This window comes from Monodon monoceros, unplaced genomic scaffold (assembly GCF_005190385.1).
Source record: "Monodon monoceros isolate NGI ecotype Baffin Bay Population unplaced genomic scaffold, NGI_Narwhal_1 Super_Scaffold_12, whole genome shotgun sequence".
Lineage (NCBI taxonomy): Eukaryota > Metazoa > Chordata > Mammalia > Artiodactyla > Monodontidae > Monodon > Monodon monoceros.
The window spans coordinates 47468061-47494956 of NW_021703768.1; the positions used below are offsets into that span (position 1 = coordinate 47468061).

Genomic DNA, 26896 nt, shown 5'->3' on the forward strand with positions numbered 1-26896 from the left:
TCTTCCCTCCTCTCTCAACACTGAATATCAAACAATTTCAAAGGCCTTCCACTTCTGAAGGTCTGAGAACCAGCCCAAGAATTAGGGCATGTTCTTGAACCAAATCCAATAGCTCATTCAGCTTTGAACTAAGTGAATCAAATGATAGGAAAGCCTTCTTATTAAATGTTGTGCTTTGGCCTGCTGCCCCAGTGTGCTGGCTGAGTTTCACAATCTCTGGTCAGTGACACAGATCATGAGAAAGAGGAGCCTGTGTAGTCAAGCTGGTCAATTTAGGGGCTAGGAATGCTGGGGGCAAGGCCAGAATTGGAAATGTGCCTCACAATCCAGGAATCGAGGATTCAGTCTTCAAAGCTGCTAGAAAAAGAGGCTAGAAAGAACATTTTGTCTAGAACCTGGATTAGCCACCACGAGATATAACCATAGTCATTGTTGCTCCTACCACTTCCTGGAAGGTCCTGCTGCCTTCTAATACCGTGTAGTATATATCCAGTTATTAAATCCAAGTTACTCCTCTCTTTTCATCGATCAGAATCCGAAGTCGAAAACATTTTTGATGGTTAAAAGGATATGCTAATATTCCTTAGACTTTAGATCTTCTTATTCCCATAGTGGGCATTCCCCTAGAAGTCTCAGTGATTTGCTAAAATTTAATTTTACTTAGAAATTCTTAAGTTACATGCACATTCTTAGATAATAAAAGTAATATTAGTCTATATTAATTTCTTCATGAAAATCCATAAGTCCACAGTATAAAACATAATCAGTTCTAGATTATCATCAGTCTAAAATAAAGATTTCTCAGTTATAAAAGTTTTGTTCCAGAAAACTTGGAAAATAAAAGTATAAAGAAATGTAAAACAAAATCAACTACAATTCTATCTGCCCCAGTCTCTGTTAATATTTTGGCAAAATTTCAACTCGTTATTTCTATGTATGCTTTTAAAATAATATCATATATTCCTATTTTCATGCTGTTTTTAAAATTAACTTAAATTCATGGTCTCAGCTTTCCTGTGTTTTAAAAACTCTTAGTAAACCTAAATCTAATGTTTACATAGTATACCATGAGAGTGATGTATCATAATTTATTTAATGATTCCCTCTCCCTTGAGGCATTTACTAAATGCCTAAATCGGTAGTGTTGAGTAAAGACTTTTGTTCAACAAAGACTACTTTTTAATTTTGGATTTATTTTGTAAGTACATTCCTAGAATTAAAATACGGTATAGAGATATTTTTAAAGACACACATATTTACAATATACTTTCCAGCAAGATATTTTCCAAATTTGTATGAATGCCTGTTTGACTTCACCCTAATGAGCATTGGATATACATGTTTTTGTGTACATATCACTCACTGATAGATGAACATTGTTTTTACTTTCATTGGTTTCTTGCAAAGCAGAGTATTTTTCAATTATTTATTAGCCACATGAATTTCCTTATTTCATTTATACATTCATTATCCAAATGTCTATTGAACATCTACTAGGTGCCAGGAGTGTTCTAGGCTATAGAGAAACATCAGTGAACAAAGCAAATAAATTATCTGCCCTTATGAAGCTAGTGGGGAGAAACAATCCATAAAAAAATTACCATAAAATGTGTCAGGTTGTGATTAGTACTACAAGGCAAAAATAAAGAAGGTGAAGAGTTAGAAAATGAAGAGGGTGTTATTTTAGACAAGTGGTTAAGGATAAGTTCTCTCTAATGAAATAGAACAAAAATTATTTATGAGTCTACTGGCCCATTTATAGGAGTTTTCTCTCCTAAATTGTGATTTAAAAAAAAGAAAGATCCCCTCAGAAAATTCTTGCTATTATCTGACTTTTGCCTCTGTACACCACTAATAAAAGCCAGTTTCCCCAGAAGAAACAGTGGACAACAAGGCATTTTGCTCTTTATTGTAACACCTTCTAACTCCCACCACCATGGCCACAGCTATACCTCCTCCAAGGATTGAGCTCCGTCTTGTGCAGGCTTGCAACAAGCACTGCACATGTGTTTCCTCACTAGCAGCTACCACATACCTACGGCACTGCTGTTACTGTCCAGATTTCACAAATGAGAGCAATTTAGAAGAGGCAAAGTCAGGAAACAATCAAGGTCTAAAACGGGTATAAAAGTAAAACTCTTCTGCATGAAATCTATATCCATGCAACTGCCATTCACATAACTATACCTATGGGAAAACTGACAAATGGCAGGGATTTTCAACCCAAAGACATGGATTCTCTCCAGTAAGTTTGTCTGGTCAAGATTTTAAAACAGACAAACATGAACACAAATGTGTTTCTGGTATGAAGAAAAAACAAAATGGATATATAAACAATTCACAATTATGTCATAATCTCAGTTCCCATTAATTGTTTTTAAGCAGCTAAAATCTCCTTGAGGTCAAATAAATTAATGGAGAAGTCTGGAGTGGAGAAAACCAACTCACTAAAATTTCAACAACCCTTGTCTTCTCTCTTAGAAACCCTTAATGGACAACATGATGTAATTCTAGCGGTAACAGCTAACCTTTATTAGCCATGTATAACATATCAGGCACCATGCTAAGTATTTTACTGTCATTATTTCATTTAATATAATACAAACATACTGTATTAACAAATATTATATGACACAAACTTATGACAAAAATGACTGAATTAAAAGTTAACATATTATGATAAAAAAGAAAAAAAGAAAGATAGTCAACATCTACAGAATTTGGCACTAAACAAAATCAATATAAGATCTTAAGTTTCTTAGGTTTTATTCCCTTTCTTCTCAGAAAGCATGATGATCCTTAACTACTGGGTCACCCAAACCTATATCACTGCTCCAAATACATTTAGCCTTTTCCTGTAAATAATAATGCGATGTATTATTATTTGTTTACCCAGATATATGTATACTCAGATAATCTTAGCAAGTTGGCTTTAATCCTGGCCATTAGATTCAGTTTTTCTCTGAATATATATAAACCAGATGGATTGAGACTCAACCCTATGAAGAAAAAAATGGTGTTAATTAACAGTACTAAACTCATAAGATTATTGTGAGAATTTCATGAACTAATTACATGCTTAGCTGGGTGCCTAGTCCATATCATATACTCAATATTTATTTCAATATTTTCACTGTTAACTTAATTAGCACCATATACTACTCAACTGGGCAAAGCAGCCCAAACTTGATTCTAATCTCTTTCTTTCACCGGCTTCTTGGAAATTGAGGAAGAAGTTGTTAGGAGAATCTTATAGTGATGTTGATTACCACTTAAAATTATAGCAATGTACAAATCCAGTGTGCTCCCAAGTTTCTTTGTGCAAATGAGCATCATTTGAAACGTTAGAAATTCAGATCAAATTTAGTTACTCCTACATTTTATAATCCTCTAAAAAGCTCATGCAAATTTCCTGGGAATGTGGAATTGATAAAAAGGTAGAGCTCTGTGAGTTGCAGGGAATTTTAGCTACTTCAAACAAAAATACTAATAAATATACACATGTTAGGGAAAGTCAGAAAACATTTTGCTGGACCACTCATCTATTCAAGTATTTATTGAATAGATTTCCTCATTAATTCTTCTTTTCTAAACTACCAAATTCCATTGCTTCATCTCATGAAAAGCTTCTTTGATCTGAAAGGTAAATTTCCAAATCTACTATTTCTCCTCTATCTTCAATAGTATAGCCCTATGGACTCTTTAAGAAAATACAGCACAAGTAACCAGGAATACTTCTCTCACCTACCTCTAGTATTCTTGTCTTCCTCTCCACATCTCTTAGACTTTTCCCTAAACGTAGATATTGACAAATGTAAGTATAAAGTCACTATTCTTTAAAGAGCTGGTCTGAAATTTTCCTAAGTTATTTTTTTAAGTTCTATGCAAGCAACTTTATAAGTGGGTCAATAAAAACACTTCAAAGCAGAGCCCAAGTAGCATCAGCAGTCAAAATTCATCATGATGTGCTTGGTACAAAAGGTTTTCTTAATGAATTATCCATTAAGTGTCAGGTAAATTAATTGGCATGGACTTTTCTAAAAGAAAGTGGAAGGAGAGGGAAACAGTTAAGTACCCAGGATGCTAAAGGAAATCAACAGGCATTGAGAAGAGGGCTGCAGTAACTGCCGTGGCTCCTTTCCTCTTTCTGGACTTTCATAAACTTGTTATTTTGCTCTCCCAACCTCACACACTTTACTTACTTTTCTGGGAAAGTTTAATATATAAGTTGACTTCAGACTCCATTTTGGCTTTTGAATCCTAAATGGGAGTTTTATATTAAAATTAAAACCTGAGTATTATATTACATTAACTTTATCACCCATATGCCCCTTCTTCCTCGCTGATAGAACTTTAAAAGAAACTAAGAGTCTGGTCACTTTTAGAGTTTGGACTCTATAAAAGGAAGGTCTAATTTACCACTTACTTTCAGAGAAAAACATTGAGTACAAATCACTTCCCTTGAAAATGCTATTTTCCCACTCTTCAACTGCCCCACCTAATGGCAAGAGGCACAAATAGCAGCCATTTTCTTGATTCCATAGTTGAAGCAGCCCAACAATAATTTTCCTTATCTGGGCAAACTTGCAGCTTCCTTCTCCCCTCGCCTTCACAGTCCTACACTCCACTCCAAGTCAATTATTAACAGATAGTCCAGGACAAAGAAATCACAAATAAGACCACTCACAACCCAACCCTAGCCAGCGAAAAAATATGGGTTAGAATTCATCACTACCACCTGCGAGTGAACTCAGGTACTGTTAAATCTATCTTCTTTTTAATTTATCTCTAATGACAATCTTCCTCCCTAGAGATGAAGGGCTTAGTGAGGGTCACATGAGAGAACAGATGAAAGCGCTCAGCACATTATTTTTATTTATCGTTAGAGAGGACCACAGACATCATCTACTACGCCCTGCCCCCAATTCACACAGGAGAACACTGAGGCACAATGCGGTCTAATGGTCATCCAGAAATCACATCCATCTTTAGTGATAGAATCCATGTCCTTGAGAAAGATCCAGCCTGCTAAACCCACCACCGTTTTCTAGTGAGTAAATCCACCCAGTCTTCCACTATTAACAAGTGAAAAGCTGTATTATGTCCTTTAGAATGTTAGGGGGAAAAAGTGCAGGGGAGAATATTTTTAAGTTAAAACCTTAAGTTAAAACCAAAAAATAGAATATATACCCAACAAAATACAGCACAGTATTACAAAAGGGACTTCAACAAAATAGATTTACTCAGCATGTCCCACATATGGCAGAGTAGCACTGTGTAAAACTGATAATGCTTCCCAGAACCCAAGGCTTGGTGTCAATAACTGCAATTAACTATGATCCTTTGAAAGGTTTTCCATTACTCCTCCACATCAACATAAAGTTGGCCTATTTGACTCAGTAGCTGAGTTTGATCAGATTCTATTGTATCTCTAAGGACCTTTTTAAAATCCATTGTTGGGTCTTGCTTTGCTTTGAGCCATTTGTTTTGTTGTTATGCTATTTGAGTTGTTCTGGGGATTGTGTGTGTGTGTGTGTATTTTTTATTTAGTTCTTGGTAGTAATAGTTGAGCTGCAGAATACCTGTCCTGAATTTGCCTCCCCAAAATACAATACAGATTTATCATTCTAAGAAGCAATGTTCATCCAACTGTGGTCCTTGGACTACATCCAAATCTTCTGGAGAATTGTTTAACTATGGAGGTTCCTGACCTTCCCAGACAGACTGACCAAAGTCTCATGGGGTAAACTTTAATAATATGCATTTTTCCCGATGATTCAAATGCACATTACATTGCGAGAGACACTGCCAGGAGAATAAAAACAATGCCACCCAACCACAAAGGGGAAAGGAAGAAATTAATTTTCTGCTTCTCCCAGAAATCTCCATGCTTGGAACCCTTTTCACCTGGTACTACAGACTGAGTTGGTAGAACTCCTTAAATTAATGAGAGGCTTTCCTAGCAGGATTTTCAATGATTTTTTTATTAGTCCCTGTCCTGAGAACAAATTACACAGAAACACAAACAGATGGTTTTCAGTTATCTGTTTTTTAAACAATCTAAGTAAATTGAAAAACACAATGTGTTGTTATCAAATAACAGCTGCACCAAAACCTACCAAACTGAAATTCAAGGTCATTTTGAAAGAAGGAAAAAGAGGTAGGAATAAGGAAAAAGATGGGCTTAGGCATCTCTTTTTAATTCAAAGTCTGGGATAAACCCTGGGCTAGTTATATTGTTTCATCAACTGCTTTTTTTTCAGTTTTATAAAATGTCTAAGTGTGCTTACTTCTCCTTTCCATCATCATTCTCCCCATTCCTTCTATTTCTATCCCTCTTGTCTTGCCTATTTATTACTCTACATCTTTACCTCTTGAGAAATTTCTTGAGCCTACTCCTACTTATTTTCTCATTGGGCAGGGTTAGAAATCATTCATTTCCTCTGAGAAACTTGGTATCTTGAGTGGCCTTTTCTGGAATTCTTTGCTCTTTCTAATAGGAAATCCATCTTTATATTTACCCAAGTGCAGAAGCACATGTGGGTCTGATTCTATAGACAGAAAAAGCAGATGGACAAAGGACTGAGTGATCCCAAATTACTCTATATCTGTTCTCTTCTGATGATTATAATAATTGTTCTCCTCACTTCAGGGAAGCACTTCAGCTGTAGCAGGGCGCTGGAAAGGGATGACAAGGGATGGAAATGCAAAGTAACTGACCATATCGAGACTCTGAAAAGATACCTCCTCTACTGGGTGTTGTATGTCCTTAGTAAGCAAGACTATAAGCTTATTTCTTACAATTATTTTAAGGAGGAGCTGTTTCTCATGTCCTCCCCAAGCCTTGAGATAAGCAGGAGAGGGGTAAGATTGGGGAAGAGAACATTGACATTGAACAGGAAAGAAGAAGAGAAGACGGGCCCCAGAGCACCTGCACTACCTCGATAGATATCTGGGCATAACGCAGAGGAGGAGAAGGTATTGGAGAGGAAAGCCTTCTAGCAGCAGCCACCTGGTGGAGCCTCATCTATTGGCTGAGGAAGGTTTTCCTAGAAATGAATGTATCATTTAATTATATTAACCACAAAATGCCTCAAAGCTGTCTTTAATACCCATTAGTTTCCAAATAACCATTTATTCTCCAGTGTCTCCTATTATTCTTCTCATTTGTAGTACTTCATTTTTAAAGAAAATTATCATTTTAAAAAAATACTTCTTCCCAAACTCAACATGGAGATGAATCAAGTAATGAGTTAAGAGATATCAACAATAAATTTATTCCTAAATTACAAATAATAATAAACATCAAGTAAAAAATAATACTAAATGTTCAAAATGTTCAAAAGAAATCCTTTATTTACAAGTAACAGGCAGATCACCAAGAGACATGGGTTAGCACTTAAACATCATTTTAAAATGGAATTTTTCAGGAGGCTGAGTGTAACCTCCCCTATGTGGCAAAACCAAAAAGTCTCATGAAATCTGAAAGTCATTTTTCTTTTCTCCTTCTATTCAAAAAACTTCCACTTCCATTAAACAGATAGATTATTCAGTAAATGGTGCAAAAATAAGGGGATACCAGTTTAGAAAAAAATATACGGCTGAATGTCTATGTCACTCCTTACATGCATTGATAAACATCTCGATTATAGAGAAGACAAAATACTCAATGTTAAAAAATGAAAACACGTTCACAAAATGATTTAGTCAACAGGTAACTTATAGTCAAGGAAGATGTGACGAAAATGTTGGCTCACTTAGACTCTGCTGGGATTCTTAAGAAATTGTAGGAGGACATAAGGTATTTGACAGAACTCAGGGCCACAACCCAGTTGTTAATTAAAGGTGTCACTGGATGGTGCACAGGATTCATACCACAGAAGTCTGTGCTATTGGGGCCAAAGCCCTGGGACCTAGATTTTCTAGGTTTCAAGTTGCAAACCACCCTGCCTACCTCCACGTTGGCTGGCAGTGACTGAAGTAAGGTGTGGGCAGAATCACACACAAAAGACTAACCAAAAACTCAAAAGATCTAACCAAGATTTACCAGAGTTAAAAGTAAAAGCTTGTGAAGAAGAGTGTTATCCTGGCTGGGGGTTTGGGGCAGAATTTCTGCTTGGCATGGTATCTACAGGAGGAAGAATTTGATGACTCACTTCTTCCAACTCTATCATTCCTGTCTTTTCTGATCTCTCACTAGAAATAATCCATTGGCTCTTTTCTAACCAAAGTTCCCCCTTAGGCTCCATTCTCTCTCACAAGACATTATGGGTCTCTTCATGCCACCCATTCTTCTGGGAACCCCTCCTGAATAGGTAGTCCACTCCACCGTTTGTATGTATATATGTATATTTATGTGTTAGTACTTATTCACTAATATGGCTGTACCTCATGCAACATGATGACTGAAAAGAAGAAAAAAGAAGAATGATCATTTTCTCAGTTCACTCCATATAGCTTTTATTGTCGTACTTATTACTATGGAATACGCCTCCTTTCCCTCTTCTGTACGATAACCAATCACAGTACGTGTAAGACAGCTCACCATTGAGGATTATTAATCTTTAAAAACTGTTTCAAACAGCTATCATTTCATCATCGAATGCAATTGAAAGGAAATGAATTTGTTTGTCTAGTTTAGGGGAAAAAAGAAAACCATAAGAATGTTAGAAAACATGGGTGAAATTATCCATAATCTTGGAGTAGAAAAGCCTTGTTAAGCAAAATACAAAAATGAGGAAGCTGTAAAGGAAAACATCAATTACCTTGTAACAACATAAAAGGCATTCCTCCACTGCTTATTATTCAATTTCATCATAGGTTTATGCAATATTTAGAAAAAAAAATCTCAAATTAATTAGCTCAATTTTTTTCAACTGAAACATTCAGTTACCATCCTAAATCCTTTTCCCTCACAAAGAACACAGGGATTCTTGGCTGGGGTTAGTTTCTGAGTCTATCTGTGTGATAGAATTCATTTCTACTGTAGAACGGAGAAAGGGAAAAGCTGAGTTAAAGCAAGACATGAAGAAATGGGCCAGTTTTCTAACTCCATTTTTTTTTAATGTATTCATTAATCCACCAGTCAGTTAACAAAAATATATTGTTTTCATTAAGTCCCCATGAGATCAGACATACCCATGCTGAGAGAAAGACAAGTAAAACACATTCCAAATCCAAATAAGTTATTTTGTTATCATCCATCCCTTTGTTCCCCTTCATTACTGCAGAGACAGATTCTAAAGAAATTGAGAGACTATAGTAACAAGAATAAAATAACCTATTTCATTAACTTCCATTCCTCTGGATTTTAACACAATTTTATTTCACTAATTCTTTGTGGACATGCAAATTATTTTTAGTTTGCACTATCCTACCTGAAAGACTAAAACTCAATTTCACATTTGTGTCACAGAAAACAGGTCACAGTTTTCACTCTATCTTCAGGTTTTTTCTTTCTTTTCTGCTGCATTTTTACCTTATAAATTATACTGATCATGATTTTTCTCAGAGTCTAGTCTGGGTGACTTGGTAAAAATTTTTAAATTTCAGAAGAAAGAAAGTTTAAATAGCAGTGAGGGGAAAGGAAATCTCATATATATTATGCAACTTTTATATATGGTATGGTGCTGTGCTAGACATCTTAACATGCCTTATCTGTTTAGTTTTCATAACAAGTGTATGATGTAGTTATTCTAATCTATATTATTTTTGGATGAGACAACTAAGGCTCAACTATAGCTCAGTAACAGCTAGTAATTGATAGGCTGGTCTTTGAACACTGGTCAACATAATTTAAGGATTAAGAGAAGGGAACAAATCAAAAAAGAGGGAGGGAAAGTAAACACATCTCAGGGTTTGGATTTAAAAGTCTTCATTGCTAATGCCTTCCCAATTCCTGATAAAAGTGCTTTCTTATCTGCAAAAAAAAAAAAGATAATAACACAGCCTAATTTACAAGGTTATTATGAGTCTCAAATAAGGTACTGTTTGTAAAATCACTTTGTAAATTGAAAAGCATCATATGAATTTTTTGTATAGCAATTATCCCAATGAGGTCTCTGTACACACACAAAAGAGGGCACTTGATAAGAGAATGAAAATGCTTCAGAAAAACTATGGAGAGAAACAGATAATGACATAGATGATATATAATGACATAGATGAAAGAACAGATGAGAACTTCTTACTAAATTACAATGAACTGTTTATACAATTCTGAAGAATACATTCATCTGACTCTTTAATTTTTTTGTATTCAGTAATGGAAATAAATAAAACATTCAGTAGTTTAATTTTAAAGAGGGGGATAAAACTAGGAAAGCTCAAGTGAAAACAGAAAGCCATGAAAGACAGAAAGCACAACAATCTAATCATGAAAACATTTTCAAGTTTGGGGATCAAAATATGTACCTGGCAACATATTTCAGGATCATGATTACTGAAATAAACTATTTTATAGATGATGCAAAATTGTGTTGCCTTCAGAAACTAAACTATAGTGGAATTTGGAACAAAGGAGAGTCCATCTATCAAAGGTGGACTCGACACATTGGCATTCGTGGTGTGCATCAGCTGGATGGAAAGATTAAGCAAGAGTAATGTACACAGGATGGACCTAGAGATTATCATACTAAGCGAACTAAGTCAGAAAGAGAAAGACACATACATGTGATATCACTTATATGTGGAATCTAAAAGATGACACAAATGATGAAACAGAAAAAGACTCATAGATGTAGAGAACAGACTTGTAGTTGCCAAGGGGGGAGAATAGGATTGGGAGTTTGGGACTAGCAGATGCAAACTAGTATATATAGGATGGATAAACAACAAGATTCTACTGTATAGCACAGGGAACTATATTCAATATCCTGTGTTAAACCACCGTGGAAAAGAATATGAAAAAGTATATGTGTGTATATTTATATATATATATATATATATATATAAAACTGAATCACTTTGCTATACACCAGAAATTAACACAACATTGTAAATCAACTATACTTCAATAAAATTTAAAAAAAAATAATGTACACAAACCAAACTTGTTTGCTCCTTTGCAAATACAAGGAGAGAGCAATTGTTTTTAGAGCAAGAAACAAAACCAAAAAACCCTATATGTCTAAGAAGATTTAGCTGATTCCTGAAATTATCTTGTGCAGGATATGTAAAGAGAAATATCTTTTGCAGAGAGGGGACATTGATTAAGACTATGCTGATCTGAGGTAGAAGAAAGGGCTAACTCATGCAAGGAGTGATTTGAATAAAAGCTCTTGCTATTCCAAAGCTCACATGTGCTTTATAAAGCTCTTTTCCAGGAAGGATGAAAACCTATCTAGCCACTTAGACGAATCCACTCAAATCTGAAAGACCATGCTCTAATTAGAATGAAGCATTTGGAAAAACATGTTCAAAAGGTCATATGGCCCACATGGCCAATTATCTAAGAGAAACTGCCATTTGCATAGGTGCCATCTTACAATCTATTTACAGTTATAAGAAAGAAACTGAATAACTTAATACCTTCCCTCCCTATACCCAGACAGCAAGTCTAAAATCTACTTTTGATCAAGATGTATGCATATAATAACTTTAATATTTTTAAATAACTTGACTATTCAGTTTTATTATTAAAACCTACATAGAATTTTTGGCATTTTCCTCATATTCTATGCTATTATTTCAAATATTTATACTGTAGGTATTTTAAGCGTTAAGTCCTAGCTCATTTTTGTACCTCAGTTTGTCCATCAAATAGGGATAAAAATGGTACTCACAGAATAGCTTTGAGGATTAACTAAAATGAGTAAACATATATAATGTGTTGGTATTTGGTAGTGCTCAATACATTTTTGTTACAAAATACCGTATTACAAAAGTATTTTATAAGGTAATTTGAAATAGCATAGCCTATGCCAAGAACTCCAGTAGCAGTATACACACAGGGGTGTGTGTGTGTATACACACATACACAAAGTATTTGCCCCCAAGTATTCAGACTTCTGTGGACAAACAATGAACAAGGCACTCTTGCCAGATAACCACGTGACATTCAGAGCCCTTCCCACTACTTCTGGACAATACCCAAGGGAGAGGAACTTGCATGTACCGAGGTGGTATTTGTCACAAGTCCCTCTGAACAGTTGTCCCAGTTCATGTACCATCACTGCTTCCTCCCTGCTCTTTTCTTCCCTTGTCCCAAGTGTGAATATAGCCTTCTTCCTCCTCACACCCTGGGGCAAAATTGTTACAATGATGTTCTAATTACAGGCTTAAAGAGAGTTTTGAGAAAAAAAATAATAAAACAAACAAAATCTTTAAATCCCGTCAACTCAGTACTCCTAAAAGGGCTTTAACCAGGCCATCTCTGCTGTGGGAACCATTTGTAAGTCCCCACCTGCTGCCATGTGCCTCCTTCCCTGCAAGGGCTTTCTCCCACCTTTTCACTTCCCAGAGTTCTCCAGAACACTGCCTTTCCCCAAACTGTATCTCCCTTGAACAGCCATGGACACGTTAAAAAATTCTAGCACTTTATTATGGAAAAGGGTTTACCTTTCTTAGGATGTAACCTCTCTTTCCAACAAGCCTGGGGGCCTCCATTCACAATTAAAACGTCTCCGACTAAACAAAAATCTCCTCCATTTTCTGTCACACTACAGAATGCAAAAACATCTGGAGTTTACCATATAACATTGTTGTCCAACTGTAGGTATATCTACAAACAGCAGAATCTAATTGGTATGTTACAATTTATTTTTAGTAGACACATGGTGTAAAAGTGCATTAGCATATAACTGATGCCTGCAGTCACACAGTTACATATGTGAGGCTCTGGTGCAGTGACCAGAGGAAGGAATTTAGAATCAAAAGATCTGGAAAGTACCTCTAGGCTTCTCCATTACTAGCTGTGTGGGCATAGTAACTCACTTAATCTGACTAAGCCTCATTTTGAATCTCTGTAAAATGAGGATAAAAATAACTGCGTATCCTACCTGCAAGTTTTTGTGAGGAAAAGAATAAAATGTTGGGATGGTATATGAAACAATTGCATTTTAAATTATAAGTTATTATTAGTCATGTTAGCACACATATTAGATCTTAATTCCACTTGATATCTAGTATAAAAATCTAACATTCATCCAATCCGTTTATATACAAAATCATATATGCACGATCAGCCTTTACTATAATTATTCTTTAAAAAAATAATGAATTATGAATGATGGCTGTAATAGAAATTACACTCACACACATACACTTATAAAGTCAGCTTCTACTTTGTTGCAGATTTAGCCTTTAAGAGCTAGTTTAAATTCTAATCAAAAGCAATTGTGAAAATATATAGATTCAAAACAAGACAGTACACTGCTAATAGGAAAAAGTAAGATCTGCAACAGAAATGGATAAAGTAACAAATGTTACTAGCTTCCATATACAACACATACATAACTTTACTGGTCCTCTCTACTTTGGTATATACTTTAATGACACCCACAATGGTAAGGAAAAATAAAGTGATTCCCAAGTCATTGGCAGAGTAGGAAGTACACTTGAAATGAGGAAGGCTCAGATAACTGCAGTAACATTTGTTGCTTGTTTAGATGTTGGGAGGGATAATGAGCAAGGAGTTGAGGAAGGTTCCCAGGGCTCTGGCTTAGGCCATTGGCTTGATGCCTGGGGCAGCGAATGCAGTAGAGAATAGAGAAGCAGAAGCATGTTTAGAGAGGAGAAAGAATAGTGCATGAATCTAGTTTGGGAAATGTGTGGAGATAATGAATGTCCAACCTGCAACTGAATAAAATTCTGAAACTAAAACTAGAAATCTGAAATGGACATGGAGATTTAGACACAAACAGAAAACAGATAAAGACTGGAAAGGAGGTAAGATTGTCTTAGAATATCCTGTGGGCCAAAGATAGGAACTTGGGGAAAAGCATTGTTTAAGGGGCATACAGACCTGAAAGGAAATATTTAAATAAATATCAGGAAGAGAAGAGGAATTGTCCAAAGAAGTACACATGGGCAGCAGTGTCAAAAGCAAATTGAAGATCTAATTCATTTACCAAGGCCAAAAGCAGAGATAGAAAAGAGATGAGCAAAACTGCAGTTGAGTATGTAGGAGGGAGGGGGTAATTGACTTAAGTCCTCTGAGGAGCTGGAGGTGTTGGTCCTGAACAGGAGGAATATCTTCAGCCTCTCAGACTTGAAGAAGGAAAGCAAAAATCATGAGAGCATATGTGCATGTTATTTGGGGGACACAAAAAATGGATAGGAAACTGGAACAGTTCACTCCAATAAAGTATTTTTACTGCATATTTTAAGTATATTCTTACTGGGTATAGAATTCTAGGTTAACAGTTTTGTCTCAGTACTTTAAAGATGCCACTCCTATGTCTTCTTGCCTGCATAGTTTCTGAGGATAAGTTTACTGTAATTCTCATCCTTGTTCCTCTGTATGTAATTTGATTTGTCTTCTTTCTCTACATTCAAGATGTTCTCTTTGTGTCTTGATTTCAGCCATTTGAATGTGATATGCTTCTGTGAGTGTGTGTTTGTGTGTGTGTGTGTGTGTGTGTGTGTGTTTACTTTGGTATGTATCTTGCTTGGTGTACTCTGAGCTTTAGAGTCTGATGTGGTGTGTGTCATTTTGAAAATTTTTCAGTCATTATTTCTTCAAATATTTCTTCTACCTCAATTTCTCTTTCTTTTCCTTCTGTGATTTCAATTATGCATATGCTATACCACTTATATTATAGCTCTTGGATGATCTGTTACGTTCTCTTTTTTCTACGTTTTCTTTCCTTTTTGTATTCCAGTTTGAGTAATTTCTATTGACTTATCTTCAATTTCACTGATTCTGTCCTTGGCTGTGTCAAGCCTACTAATAGGCCCAAAGACACTCTTCATCTTTGTTACTGTGTTTTTTATTTCTAGCATTTCATTGCATTCTTTCTTATAGTTTCCGTCTCTCTGCTGAAATTATCTATTTGATCTTACATGTTGTCAATCTTTTCCATTAGAGACTTTAACATACTAATCATATTTAAATTCCTAGACTGATAATTTTAACATTTGTGCCATATCTGGGATGCTTCTGTATATTATTTTGTCCTTTTGAAGTATTTTCTCTTGTCTTTCTATTTGCCTAATATTTTTTTACTGAAAATTGGATATCTTGTGTTGGACAGTGGATACTGAGGTGAACAAATTTTTATGCTTAAAGATGAGCAAAGTTTTCCTTCTGCTAGGCCTTTTGCATGGGAATTTGAATTAATCTAGTCAGGAACGGGACTAGATTTGAGGGATTTTGTTCTTATAATTAACCTCAGTGCACCACAGGCATCAAATTTCTCTAATAACACCACGTGCATAGGTTATGGCAGCAGTCCCCAACCTCCCTGGCACCAGGAACCAGTTTCGTGGAGGACAATTTTTCTGCAGATGGGGGCGGGGGTGATGATTCAGGCAGTAATGCAATCGACGGTTCAGGCAGTAATGCGAGCGATGGGGAGCGGCAGAAGAAGCGTCACTCGCTCACCCACCATTCACCTCCTGCTGTGCGGCCTGGTTCCAAGCAGGCTGTGGATCAACCGGGGGTTGGGAAACCCTGGATTATGGAATGGCTTTCCAGTGGTTGTTTTCTTAATATCTGCTCCATCCTTAGTTTTAGGTCTCTCCTTTGTGCTGGGCCCCCAGAGAATCTGTCTCTGGAAGCTCTTGCAGCCTATTCCACTGTTACTTTCACTCAATGCTTGTTAGGATGTTGATGGGAGATCAGGGAAGAAGAGTGTTCCTTGATGTTCTGATTAAGCCTCAGTCTTAGGTAGGCACTGTGCTCCCGGGGCTCAGGGATGTGGTCATCACAAGTGCTTCTGCTTCTCCTCCAACTGTAGTGCTGGTCCTAGCACACATTCTTACCTCCCACTCTGAAGACAGAGCTTTATTTTCCTGTTCCCTTCTTCACCAATGGATTTCCCCCAGTACCCTAAGTCAGAAATTCTTACTGCTCTTCCCTTTGCAGAGTAACTCTTTAATTCCACTGGGGAGATGGGTCTGGTTTCAATAGTGCCTGCTGTTCTCCCCAGTCTCCCCTGTGAGCACCTGGTGAGGTTTGTAGAGGAAAAGTCTGCTACAGGATTCCCCCACAACCCTGCATATGCAACAGCCAGTGTGTCCATACTCTCACGCTAGCCAACAATCAACCTTTAGCAATTCATTAAAAATTTTCTCTGACTCTCCTTACTGCTTTACATAGCATCTGATGTAAGCAAATGACGGCATCCTTTCTCTTCTTGACAAGTGTCTGCCTATCTCCTTCCAGATTTGGGGTTGCTTGGTTGTCCTAAAACCTCAATTCTCTGATGGATTTTTTTAAAGTCATGAATATGTAGTGCGTCTAGATTTTTACTTGATGGCAGGGTGGGACTGACACTCTTTGCAACATTCTACATCTCTGAGCTTAAGCCAGAAGTTGGAGAGTTCACCCCAGAACCCCTCAATGTTCTGAAGTTAAGAAGTTATTCTTCTGGGAGTAATAGAAGTAATAGAGTTTAGTGACTGTTTGGATTCACTGATAATTCAGTCCCTTCGAATATTTTTAGTGGAATGGGGATGCTCTCTGCTGAGAACCGAACTTGCTTATGCAAACAATATGGCTAAAAAATCATAAAGACTTGATCAGAACTTTGAAAGATATTGTTATAAGACCATCTCATAATCTCCTCAGAAAAGACTGTGCCAACATTAGAAAACTCTATCAGAAAGTTTTTCACTTATATCTATTCTAAGCCACTTTTGTCAACATCTAACTCCATTTGCGGGGGCGGCGGGTGTTTTCGGTTTTCCCTTCTCACCTTAAAAGTTTTTCAGCAATGTTTTGGGAAGTCAGAACATACAAATGCTTTCTAAATAGATAACACTACCCACTGGAGGAGATACTCCTCTCTGACTACTTTGCCAATTATTTCATTTATATTGGGTGAGGAAATACATCTTCTGAATTCCTGCATGAGCAATTCAACAACAACAGAAAAAGAATCTTTTATGTCTTTCTATGTGTACGTTCCGGGGATTTCTCATGGCTTCCTCAACGCCCTCGTTTATCTTCGAATATCCCTTCAGAGCCTATTGCTTCTGAGCAATATCTAGGTCTCACTTGGTATGATTCATCTTATATTGAAATGCAACCCTGCTGGTAAATTAATGCTATGTAATGGCCTCTTCTAGAAAAACATAAGTTGGGCATTTAATATTTTAAAGTACAAAGCAGAAATGAAGACCTGTAAAACTTGTAGCTTGTTGTTTTAAATGAGTTTGTAGAAAAGATGATTTTTGTTGTAGCACTGTGGTATTATTGTTTGAGTAGTTGTAATACATTTGGTTTTTAATGCTCAGTGAGCCAGATTCTCTGAAGAGCTTAAATCTCAATCTGGAAGTGAATTGGTGGACTGTTAATTATCCGAACTTCTGGGGTATCATTTGGTGTGCAGCTCCATGGGGTATGACTTCTGTAGTACAGTCTAATAGTTGGTGAGGGCTTAATAAATATTGTTGACTGAATTAAATTCAGGAGGCTGAGGGCTATAAACATGGCCAAATCACTAGCACAGAAGCATTACTGCCAACACTGAAGTCCAGGCTTCCATAATAGTAAGGAGTTTGCAGGGAGGACAGATACGACCATGAGAGAGTTATAAGCTAAATGTCTTCTTCCCAGTGCTTGTGCTAATACTGGATCTGTACCCCAAATTCCACGTGTGTGATGTGTGACCAATCTAGGCAATAGAAGGAACTAGGAAGCAAGGTCAGAGGCTCTAACTACATAACCATTAACCATTCTTGGCCGTGGCATAAAGGCCTTTAATATACACAACTTAGGGAAACGTGTGAACTGTTAAGAATGACTTCTTCTAACAATAAAAGTGAAGGTTTATTTGGGGGTGTTGTTTTTTGTTTGTTTGTTTGTATTTTGCAGTACGCGGGCCTCTCACTGTTGTGGCCTCTCCCGTTGCGGAGCACAGGCTCCGGACGTGCAGGCTCAGCGGCCATGGCTCACGGGCCCAGCCGATCCGCGGCATGTGGGATCTTCCCGGGCCGGGGCACGAACCCATGTCCCCTGCATCGGCAGGCGAACTCTCAACCACTGCACCACCAGGGAAGCACTTTGGGGGTGTTTTTGCTTGGTTGGTTTGGCTTTTTGTTTATTTTTATTTTGCAACATGCTTTCAATACTGTTTTCTCATTTTACCCTTGAAACAATCATAGTAGATATTGAGAGCACTTGATAATAATCTAATGATTTATGGTTTTCTCATCCTCCTTCCCCTACCAGGACATAGATACAAAGTGGCAAAACCTGGACTATAACTCAGGACCTTAAGGACCATCCCTGGGCTGACTTTGAAAGCACTTACCTTGGGAAACTGTGTAAACACATTGATAAGTTTAACTGACATCATTTTTAACCTTCAAAATACTTGCTTAGGTGGCCATTTTAATAATAAAAAATGATATCTAACTCTAACTTAAGAAAAAGAAAACTGGCTTTAATTAAAATTAAGTGGCCTTTATAAGTAAACATTTTTTTCTGGAGCAATATACTATTAATAGAAAGCTTCACCAAATTATTATGCTTTTCTTCTTAATTTCACTTTGTTACAGAGCAATACTATCTGTACGAGTCATTCCTTAATATTTATCATCAACTCAACAAAACTTCTCTCCATTTTTATGTATCTTTGATGTTTACATTGTGAAGTACAATATAGGCAATTATTTCTTGGATATAATCATTCAGAATTCAACTCCAACTCGAAAGTGTCCAAAAATGAAATAGCAAACACATCACAATATCAGGGGAAAAAAAAGTGGAGGTGTTTTTCAAAGGCAACAATGTAATGATTGACTATGGCCACTAAAATTGTCATGTGATTGATTTCAGAGCAAATGGTGGCTGATCAGCCCCTACTCTTTCAGACCTTTCCTCCATACTCACATTCATTTATACTCGGCTATTCTTGCACTATTGTTATCTGAGAAAAATTCTTTTTAACCACTTGAAAATAATCTATGTTTCTGAAACAGTGAGCGTAATTGACAAGCATGGCACATTATTCACAGTTTAAAATATCCTGACAAAGGGGATACCCAGGATGCAAAGAACAAGTACACAGAGGTGTAAGAGGGAAACGACTTCAGCATCCCTGGGAAGAATTAAAGATTAAAGTGGGACAGGCTTGGGCAGTCAGGGTGGGGTGGGGGGATGAAATAATAAATAGAATATTATAAAAGTGAGAAGTTTAGTTGTCAAATATGCTCTATAAGAGTAGAGACCATATGTATCTTACTCCCCATTGGATACCCAGAACCTAGCAAGCACAGTTCCTAACACACAGTAGCCATTAAATAAATATTTTTTGAATTTTGTAAAGAAAGAGCACAAGCATGAAGGCAGGAGTAAACGACCAAAGGAATAAAACCTCTGAAACTACAAGTTCTCATTTCAGTTTACTGCTAACAAAGACACAAGCAAGAATATTATTTTAGTTTTGCTTTGTACTTTGCAAGTTTCAAAGCGTCTTTACCAATAGTATCTCCTCCGACCTTCTTTGGACTTAAAGAGAGACCAGCAGTGAAAAATCCAGTTTCTATATACTTAACTTCATCAGGATTCTAAGCTGCTACAATTCTGTCAATCTCATACCTTAGGTGGTGATGGATACAGCAGAGAAAGGAGGCCAGTCTGGAAAGGGATCCATTATTTTTACTTGAACCATAAAGCCCCCCGAATAATCAGTCTTACAGAGTAATTGTGAGGGACAATCACATGCAGATACCTCTGAAGTGCCCTAACAAAATGTATCATTTTTTCTAAATTTCTTTTCAGTCTCCCCTCTCCAAGTAGGCACCAATGGAATGAAATGGCATAAATTTCTCAGCCTGGGCCATTAAAAGAGCAGTTGCTTCTCAAAACTCAGCAATGTAAAAGTACAACTGGAAAACATTATTTTTTAAGAAAAAGATAAATTTGGTTTACAAATTTTGGACATCTAAAGTCTTTTGTGAAAAGAGGAGATTCTAGGAAGCCTGCTGGGCATACTTCACCAGGTGGGCTCCTGGCTCCTGGTCTCAAAACTGGAAACCCATTTAGATGGGCTTTAAATTCAGAATGCTAAATACTTCCCAGATACTCTGTGCCTTCCAAACAGCCCAGGATTTGCTTCCAGTTTTGAATAAATACTAAACAACAATTCTATCAAAAAAGAACAGGGAACATCAATTAACAGACATCTAGTGAATGACAATTTTATCCAAGTGTAGAGCATCCGAAAGAATCCTAAGTCAAATAGAGGGCAATTTCGTCAAGAAACCAACAAATCCTATTGAGCAGAAGATACCGTAAATCTCTCCAAACTGGTAGGAAGAAAATGATACAAGGTACTAAGAAACTGAGAATTTAATGTAAAATACTACAAGATACATTAGAATTCAATACATAAGAGAGTTGATTAATGAAGAAAAATGAAAATTTATCCAGTTCATTCTCTAGATGGGAAGGTCTATAAAAATTCATGAGTTGAGAGAATACCAACAGAGATATTATAAGGAAAAGTACTTTAAAAATTTTTTAAATAACCCCTGATTTAAAAATACACTATCAGTATAGACAATTTTATGTGTCTCTCCCCTTGTCTGTACCTTTACTTCTCATTCCTGGTTAGCATAAAAGCAGTGGCATTGATAGAGAGAACTGGGGTGGCTCAGAGATAATCAGGTCTGAAATTTACAAACCTCTAAAAAGTTAGCTCAACTGGTAAACCCACTGACAGGAGAAAGTACTTTGGAGACTTACGTTACTGGATTGGATGTTAAGAGCAAACAGTATAAAATAAGCAAAATAGGAATAGTAAAGGGAGGAAAAATATTTTAAGTAAAATTAAAATTAGCCCCTAAGGTCTATGAAGAGCTGATTGGAACCTCAAAAATCATCACTGAGTCCCCCTAACATAAAATCTACAAAATAGGAAATGAAGAGAAACATGTTAACTGGATAGTTTCCGTGTTATCCAGTTGGGAGAATATGTGGACTCTAGAATATCAGCCACCAATATCACAGTCACTTATTAATATCATCCCTTAAAATTATCAGATTCACTGTTATGGACTGAATACTTGTATCCTCCAAAATTCACATGTTGAAATCCTAACCCCCAGTGTAATTATATTGGAGGTGGGGCTTTTGTGAGGTAATCAGGGTTAGATGACCTCATGAGGTGGGGTCCTTATGATGGGATTAGTGCCCTTATAAGAAAAGACACCAGAGAGCTTGCTCTCTCTCATCTACCACATGAGGACACAGTGAGAAGGCCAGGAAGAGAGCTCTCACCAGCAACCAAATCAGCCAGCACTTTGATCTTGGACTTCAGCCTCCAGAATTGTGAGAAAATAAAATTCTCTTATTTAAGCCACCTAGTCTGCAGTATTTTGTTATGGCAGCCTGAGCTGATAATATACTCTTTTTGCCCCAATGCTTTGATTTTATATTTACCTGGGAACTGATTTTCAATTCAGTTTTATGAACAGTACAACATGACCTAGAATCTAAGAAACTCATAACTGATAGAAAACAGAACTCTCACCTAGTTTAACCACCCATCTTATGCCTGAATCTTTAACATGATATAGATATTGACTAAATGGTCTTGGAAGCTAAACTTGAACCCCTTTAGTGAGCAGAACTTGCTTCATTTCCAGGCATTTCCATTTGATCCATTTCTGGGCCAGATACTATCACTCTGCTCTGTAGCTACAAAAAAGCACTGCAAACCTCAAAATAGAGAGAATTTAACAAGGAACTTATTATGTGATAGGTGTTTTCACCTTCATTATGATATTTTTTCTATCTTACAGATAAAGACACTAAGGTTCAAAAAAAATTAAGTAATTTACTAACAGTCAGATCTTTAAACACCAGTGGATCTGGGGATTGACTCCACATCTCTGAACTCAACAACTATTCTATTTTCACTGCACCAGTGATCTCTAAACGATACTGATTTTGAAAACAGATGACAGTAAAAGGTAAATATAAATAGAATTCCTAATATTTTCTTTTTAAAGCCCACATTGGAGATTGCTGTACTTTATCACATCAGCTCCCTTATACCGGGTAGACAATAAAAAGCTAGATCAGTGAAAGTATATCCATATTGAAAAATGCCAGAACCTAATGTTGGGAGATCATGATTATTATTCTGAATACAAAGACTAGTAAATCTATTATATTAAAAATTATTTTCAACAGAAGTACAAGCTTCAAGAGTTAAATTTTTAACCTTGGAAGAGTCATACTATGTTAATATTTCACTGGAGAAATGCCAAGGAAAGCTTGAGTCACAGATGTGATGATAGGGTCACTGTAAATGGCTCCTTTCCCTTTGGAACCAATGGATTGAAAAGAGTCAATAGAGTTAACTCAGGTCACTAAAGGGCTGGGGTAGAGTCGTGACCACTGTAGCAAATTAAACTGTTTAATTAAAAACAGAGTTGTTGCTACAAGTGCTTTCATAAAACTTTCTAAGAGCCTCAGAAAGGATATTCTATGCTAACTATTCTGTCTCTGTCCTAAATTGTTATGCTACGCAGGTAGCAGGGAAAAAAAAATTCTAGATGTTTACAACTAAATGCTGCTCTAGATTAAATGGCTTCATGAAAACATATTTGAGGCAGAAGAAAGCAAGTTTTAAATAGAGAAATCAGTTGATCCGTTATGATTCAGAATAGTAAATAAAAATAAAGCATCCCTTGTACATGGGATTTTCCAGCTATGAAACTTATAGGAGAGTAATAACTCACCAAACCTCATTTTACCAATCATTATTTTGAGATAAAATGGTTTTACACTAAAATTTTAAATTTTGTAATTGTTGTGCAAATGTCACTTGTTCAGTCCCATTGAAGCAAAAGTCAGAACAGCAAGAATTGCCCCCAGATTACATAGATGGCAAAGACACTTCCTGAGGTTAACACAGAGAGAAATCTGTTTGAGCTCTGCCCTTTTGGACAGAGAACCAACACCCGGAAAAAAATATAGTCTTAAGCACCCCAAGAGGTATAAAACGCAACAGCTGTCATGTTAGAACTTTAATTATACCTGCAAAAATAAAATGCCAGTCCAATAAGAGGTGGCTTGAAAACTTTAAAAAGAGGTAAGGCCTTCATACCACAGAACTTACGGGAGAACCTTCTGCTTGCGGTAGCCAATGGGGCCATGCCTCACTTTGGTACTGTCCATATGCCCAGTTCCTCCCTTTTGTACCCACTGCAACTACAAATTATCCTCCAAAACCAGCAAAATGTTGCTTTAAGTAAAACGTGGTTTGTTTATATTCTTATAGTTAACATTTTTCATGGATCCCTTCCAAATAAAGGAAGAATTCAGAGCATTTGTCATTAAAAGGGACACTGCACCAGGTCTTGAATGAGAGGAGAAAAATATGAACACTGCTTTAAATGTTCAAGAGCAAATAAAGTGACTGTCTAAAGACGGTCTTTTTTTTCCCTCCTCTTTCATGTTCCTTAAGTTTTCACAATGACAGAAGCAAGATACATAGAGACACACAGGGAGGAGCAGAGCCCATTTTAACACTTAGAACATTCTGTTTGGATTTTTAAATGTCATAATGCCAAAGAAAAACATTCTCAGATTCTAAATCAAATTAATTCTTTCAACCTTCCTCATCAAAAACAGGAAACATCTACTTCTAAGTGCACAATTTTGGACTCTGTTATGGCAAAGACTTAAGGGGCAGGGGTGACATTCTTAAACCAGTGCAAAATAAAATTTAAAAACTCTGGGCTTCCCTGGTGGCGCAGTGGTTGAGAGTCCACCTGCCGATGCAGGGGACACAGGTTCGTGCCCCGGTCCGGGAAGATCCCACATGCCGCGCAGCGGCTGGGCCCGTGAGCCATAGCCGCTGAGCCTGCGCGTCCGGAGCCTGTGCTCCGCAACGGGAGAGGCCACAACAGTGAGAGGCCTGCGTACCGCAAAAAAAAAAAAAAAAAAAAAAAACCTCTAAAGTGACAAATTCTCACTAGGCAAAAAGTCTGGCTCTTTTCTCGTATAAACAGTAATCTGCTTAGAGTCATTTAATTAAGCAGAAGCTAGTGGATTTTCAAGAAGCTAAGAAGCAGTGAAATGAGAGCTCTACTGTTTACATTTGGACAAGTGTATGTAACTCAGATTCTCTTAATCTGGGAAGCATGAGCCTTTCCACCAAGATGAAAATTTTTGCATAAAGCAAATATAAATAGGAAATCTAGCATCATGAAGTACTCGGAGGTTCTTAAAGTCACAGCTCAGTTAATCATTTGCCTTTAGAATATTTTCCTCCAAGAACAGGGAAATGTTTAATAATATATTTTTAATTATTCAAAATATTCTCCCTTTCACCTTTATACATATTTTTCACATCACATGTTTCTGAAATTTAATAAAAGAAGGAAGTATTGTATGTATGGTTTGCTTTCAAATTTAACTTATAATAAGAAAAGCTCAGTAACAGAAAGATGTGTTTGCAGTTTGGTAATTTGTATGCAGGTCACCTCCCATTACAATGAGCAGCTCTATGATAATAGAAGGAATTCCAGGCTCCATGCCATGGCCCTTGATTTTACACAATAATCCATACAACTAAACACCAACAAGTAAAACAAATGAATTTGGACATTCTCTCAGAATTTGTTGAATTTCCTTGGTTGGTTATTAAACAGAGTCAGTACTCAGTCCAAGAACTGGCACACTTCTGGGTACATCCTCATTTTTTTAAAAACCCTACTGGGTACTATACTTCCCTCCCCATTACTCCTGCATTGCTCACCCTTAAAAGCTTGATGGTAATTAATTCTATAGAAAGAATTAAAAATGGCCTTGGGCCATCACCATAGAATCACTGGTTGTAACACAAAGTGTTCCCGTACTAGAGAAATGTGTTTGCATTTGTGGTTTCTCTCATGCCTTCAAATGAATGTTCCTACGTCATAACTACATCTGTTTAGATGCCTTTTTTCCCCTTGGGTAAATGAACAAAGGGACATGTTCTTAGAGCTTGCCTGATGGAAATTAACAGTCTACTTTCATCCCTGCCTTGTGTAGCTTTCTTTGAGTTGCTCTATTTGCTTATGCTCTCTTTCATAAGCTAATAGAAATCTAGAAATTATCACTACTTCGGCACCTTAAGAACACTGAGTGGAAATAAGACTTAATCTCCATCAGGGCCTTGAGGACTTTCACTAAAAAAAAACCAAAAAACAATTTAAAGGAGGAGATTAGAGGATTAAATACACATGCCGTGGTAGAAAGCTCATGGAAGTGATGACCCACCGATTAAGTATTCACATTATTCATCATGTACATGAACTTGCAGAATGTGATTGATTGAAGTACCTAGATGTAAGTTCAATTTATCCTTTTGAACTTGCGCAGAAAGTCTGATATTCAAGACTTAAAACTGAGAAATAAATTTCCTCAGTTTCAACTTTTTATATTTTCTGCATGCATCCAAAAATCAGGGTTTCCAATATCATACCAGTAGGCACATACAAATGAATGGTAAGGCATATAAACTGGCTGATAGAGAATTCCCATCAAATGTCAACCAGGCCACAGAGACAAGTCTTCATTTGTTAATAAGCTGCATACAGTCAGAGAACTGAAAGTTAACCAAGGGTTTCTCACAAGTCTCATCATGAAAGCACAGTATTAAAATCCAAAAGAAAACAGTAAAAAGTTGTGGGTACACAGTTTTAGAAAATAAATGAAAACAAAAAGTACTTACACTTTTGCTCCGAGAAAGCAAATCACAGGTATTTCTTTTCATGGTGGTGCTTTAAGTAATTCAAACAGGCAATAGTTGTTTTCAACGTCACTGCTCTCACTGCAACAATTATCCACTCAAAAGCCCATTGGCATTCTGAAGAGAAAGGCAAGGAAATGTTTAATCAAGTATATGATTAACACATGCTCTGAAATGCTGTCTTAGAGCAGGGTAGTAATTCTTCAATTATTCATCAAAACAGGTGAAAATGGTGCTGTGTTTAAAGCAGTAAAAGTATACACGAGCAACATTTCCAAAACAGTTTTTGTTAAATGTAAGTTAGAGAAGTCAGGCACCATCTGTTTCTCATTAAACATTCAAATGTACATTTCTAGTGGATGAAAAAAAAAAAAAAAGGTATGGTAGCCACGACCTAAAGTTACACGTATGAAATGAAAATGCATACTGATTTGTGTATGTGCTGATCTGGCTGGTACAGCTACGGACCCCTCAATTTTCCACTAAGGCAGGGGTCCCCAACCCCTGCTAGGTACCATTCCACGGCCTGCTAGGAACCAGGCCGCACAGCAAGAGGTGAGTGGTGGGCCAGCGAGCGAAGCTTCATCTGCTGCTCCCCATGGCTTGCATTACCGCCTGAGCCATTCCCCCACCCTCTTCCATGGAAAAACTGTCTTCCACGAAGCCCGTCCCTGGTACCAAAAATGTTGGGGACCGCAGCATTAAGGGATCGCTAAGTTAGCTTTGTTCACTGCTGGAATCTTACCTACATCTGCAAGCCCTCTGACCACTGCATAATGGTCTCTTGCTTCATTAGCAATAACCTACAGTACATGGAAGACATTCCAGTGGCTCTTCAGTAAACTTAGTGTAAACATACCCCTTCGGTTCAAAGAGGTTGCAAGGAATGGTTGAGAGAAACTGTTTACCTAGTCAAGCAGCAACCATTAAAGAACTATTCTACAGCAGCTGCCACATGAATATGATATCCTCATTGCCTAACCTTCACTTTCGCCAGACATTAAGAAGAAAATTCTGTTTTGAGCTTCGAAGAAAGA

General features: G+C 36.9%; 1 protein-coding gene across 2 annotated transcripts in view; it reads right to left on the bottom strand.

Moving 5' to 3' along the window:
• PDE4D (phosphodiesterase 4D) overlaps nucleotides 1-26896 on the bottom strand; it is a 1463941-nt gene that overhangs the window by 1100207 nt on the left and 336838 nt on the right. For both annotated transcript variants that reach the window (XM_029216627.1, XM_029216626.1), the window contains exon 2: nucleotides 25842-25976. In XM_029216627.1, coding sequence (XP_029072460.1) covers nucleotides 25842-25883 — 42 coding nt within the window. In that variant the 5' untranslated portion in view covers nucleotides 25884-25976. The remainder of the gene's footprint in view (nucleotides 1-25841; nucleotides 25977-26896) is intronic.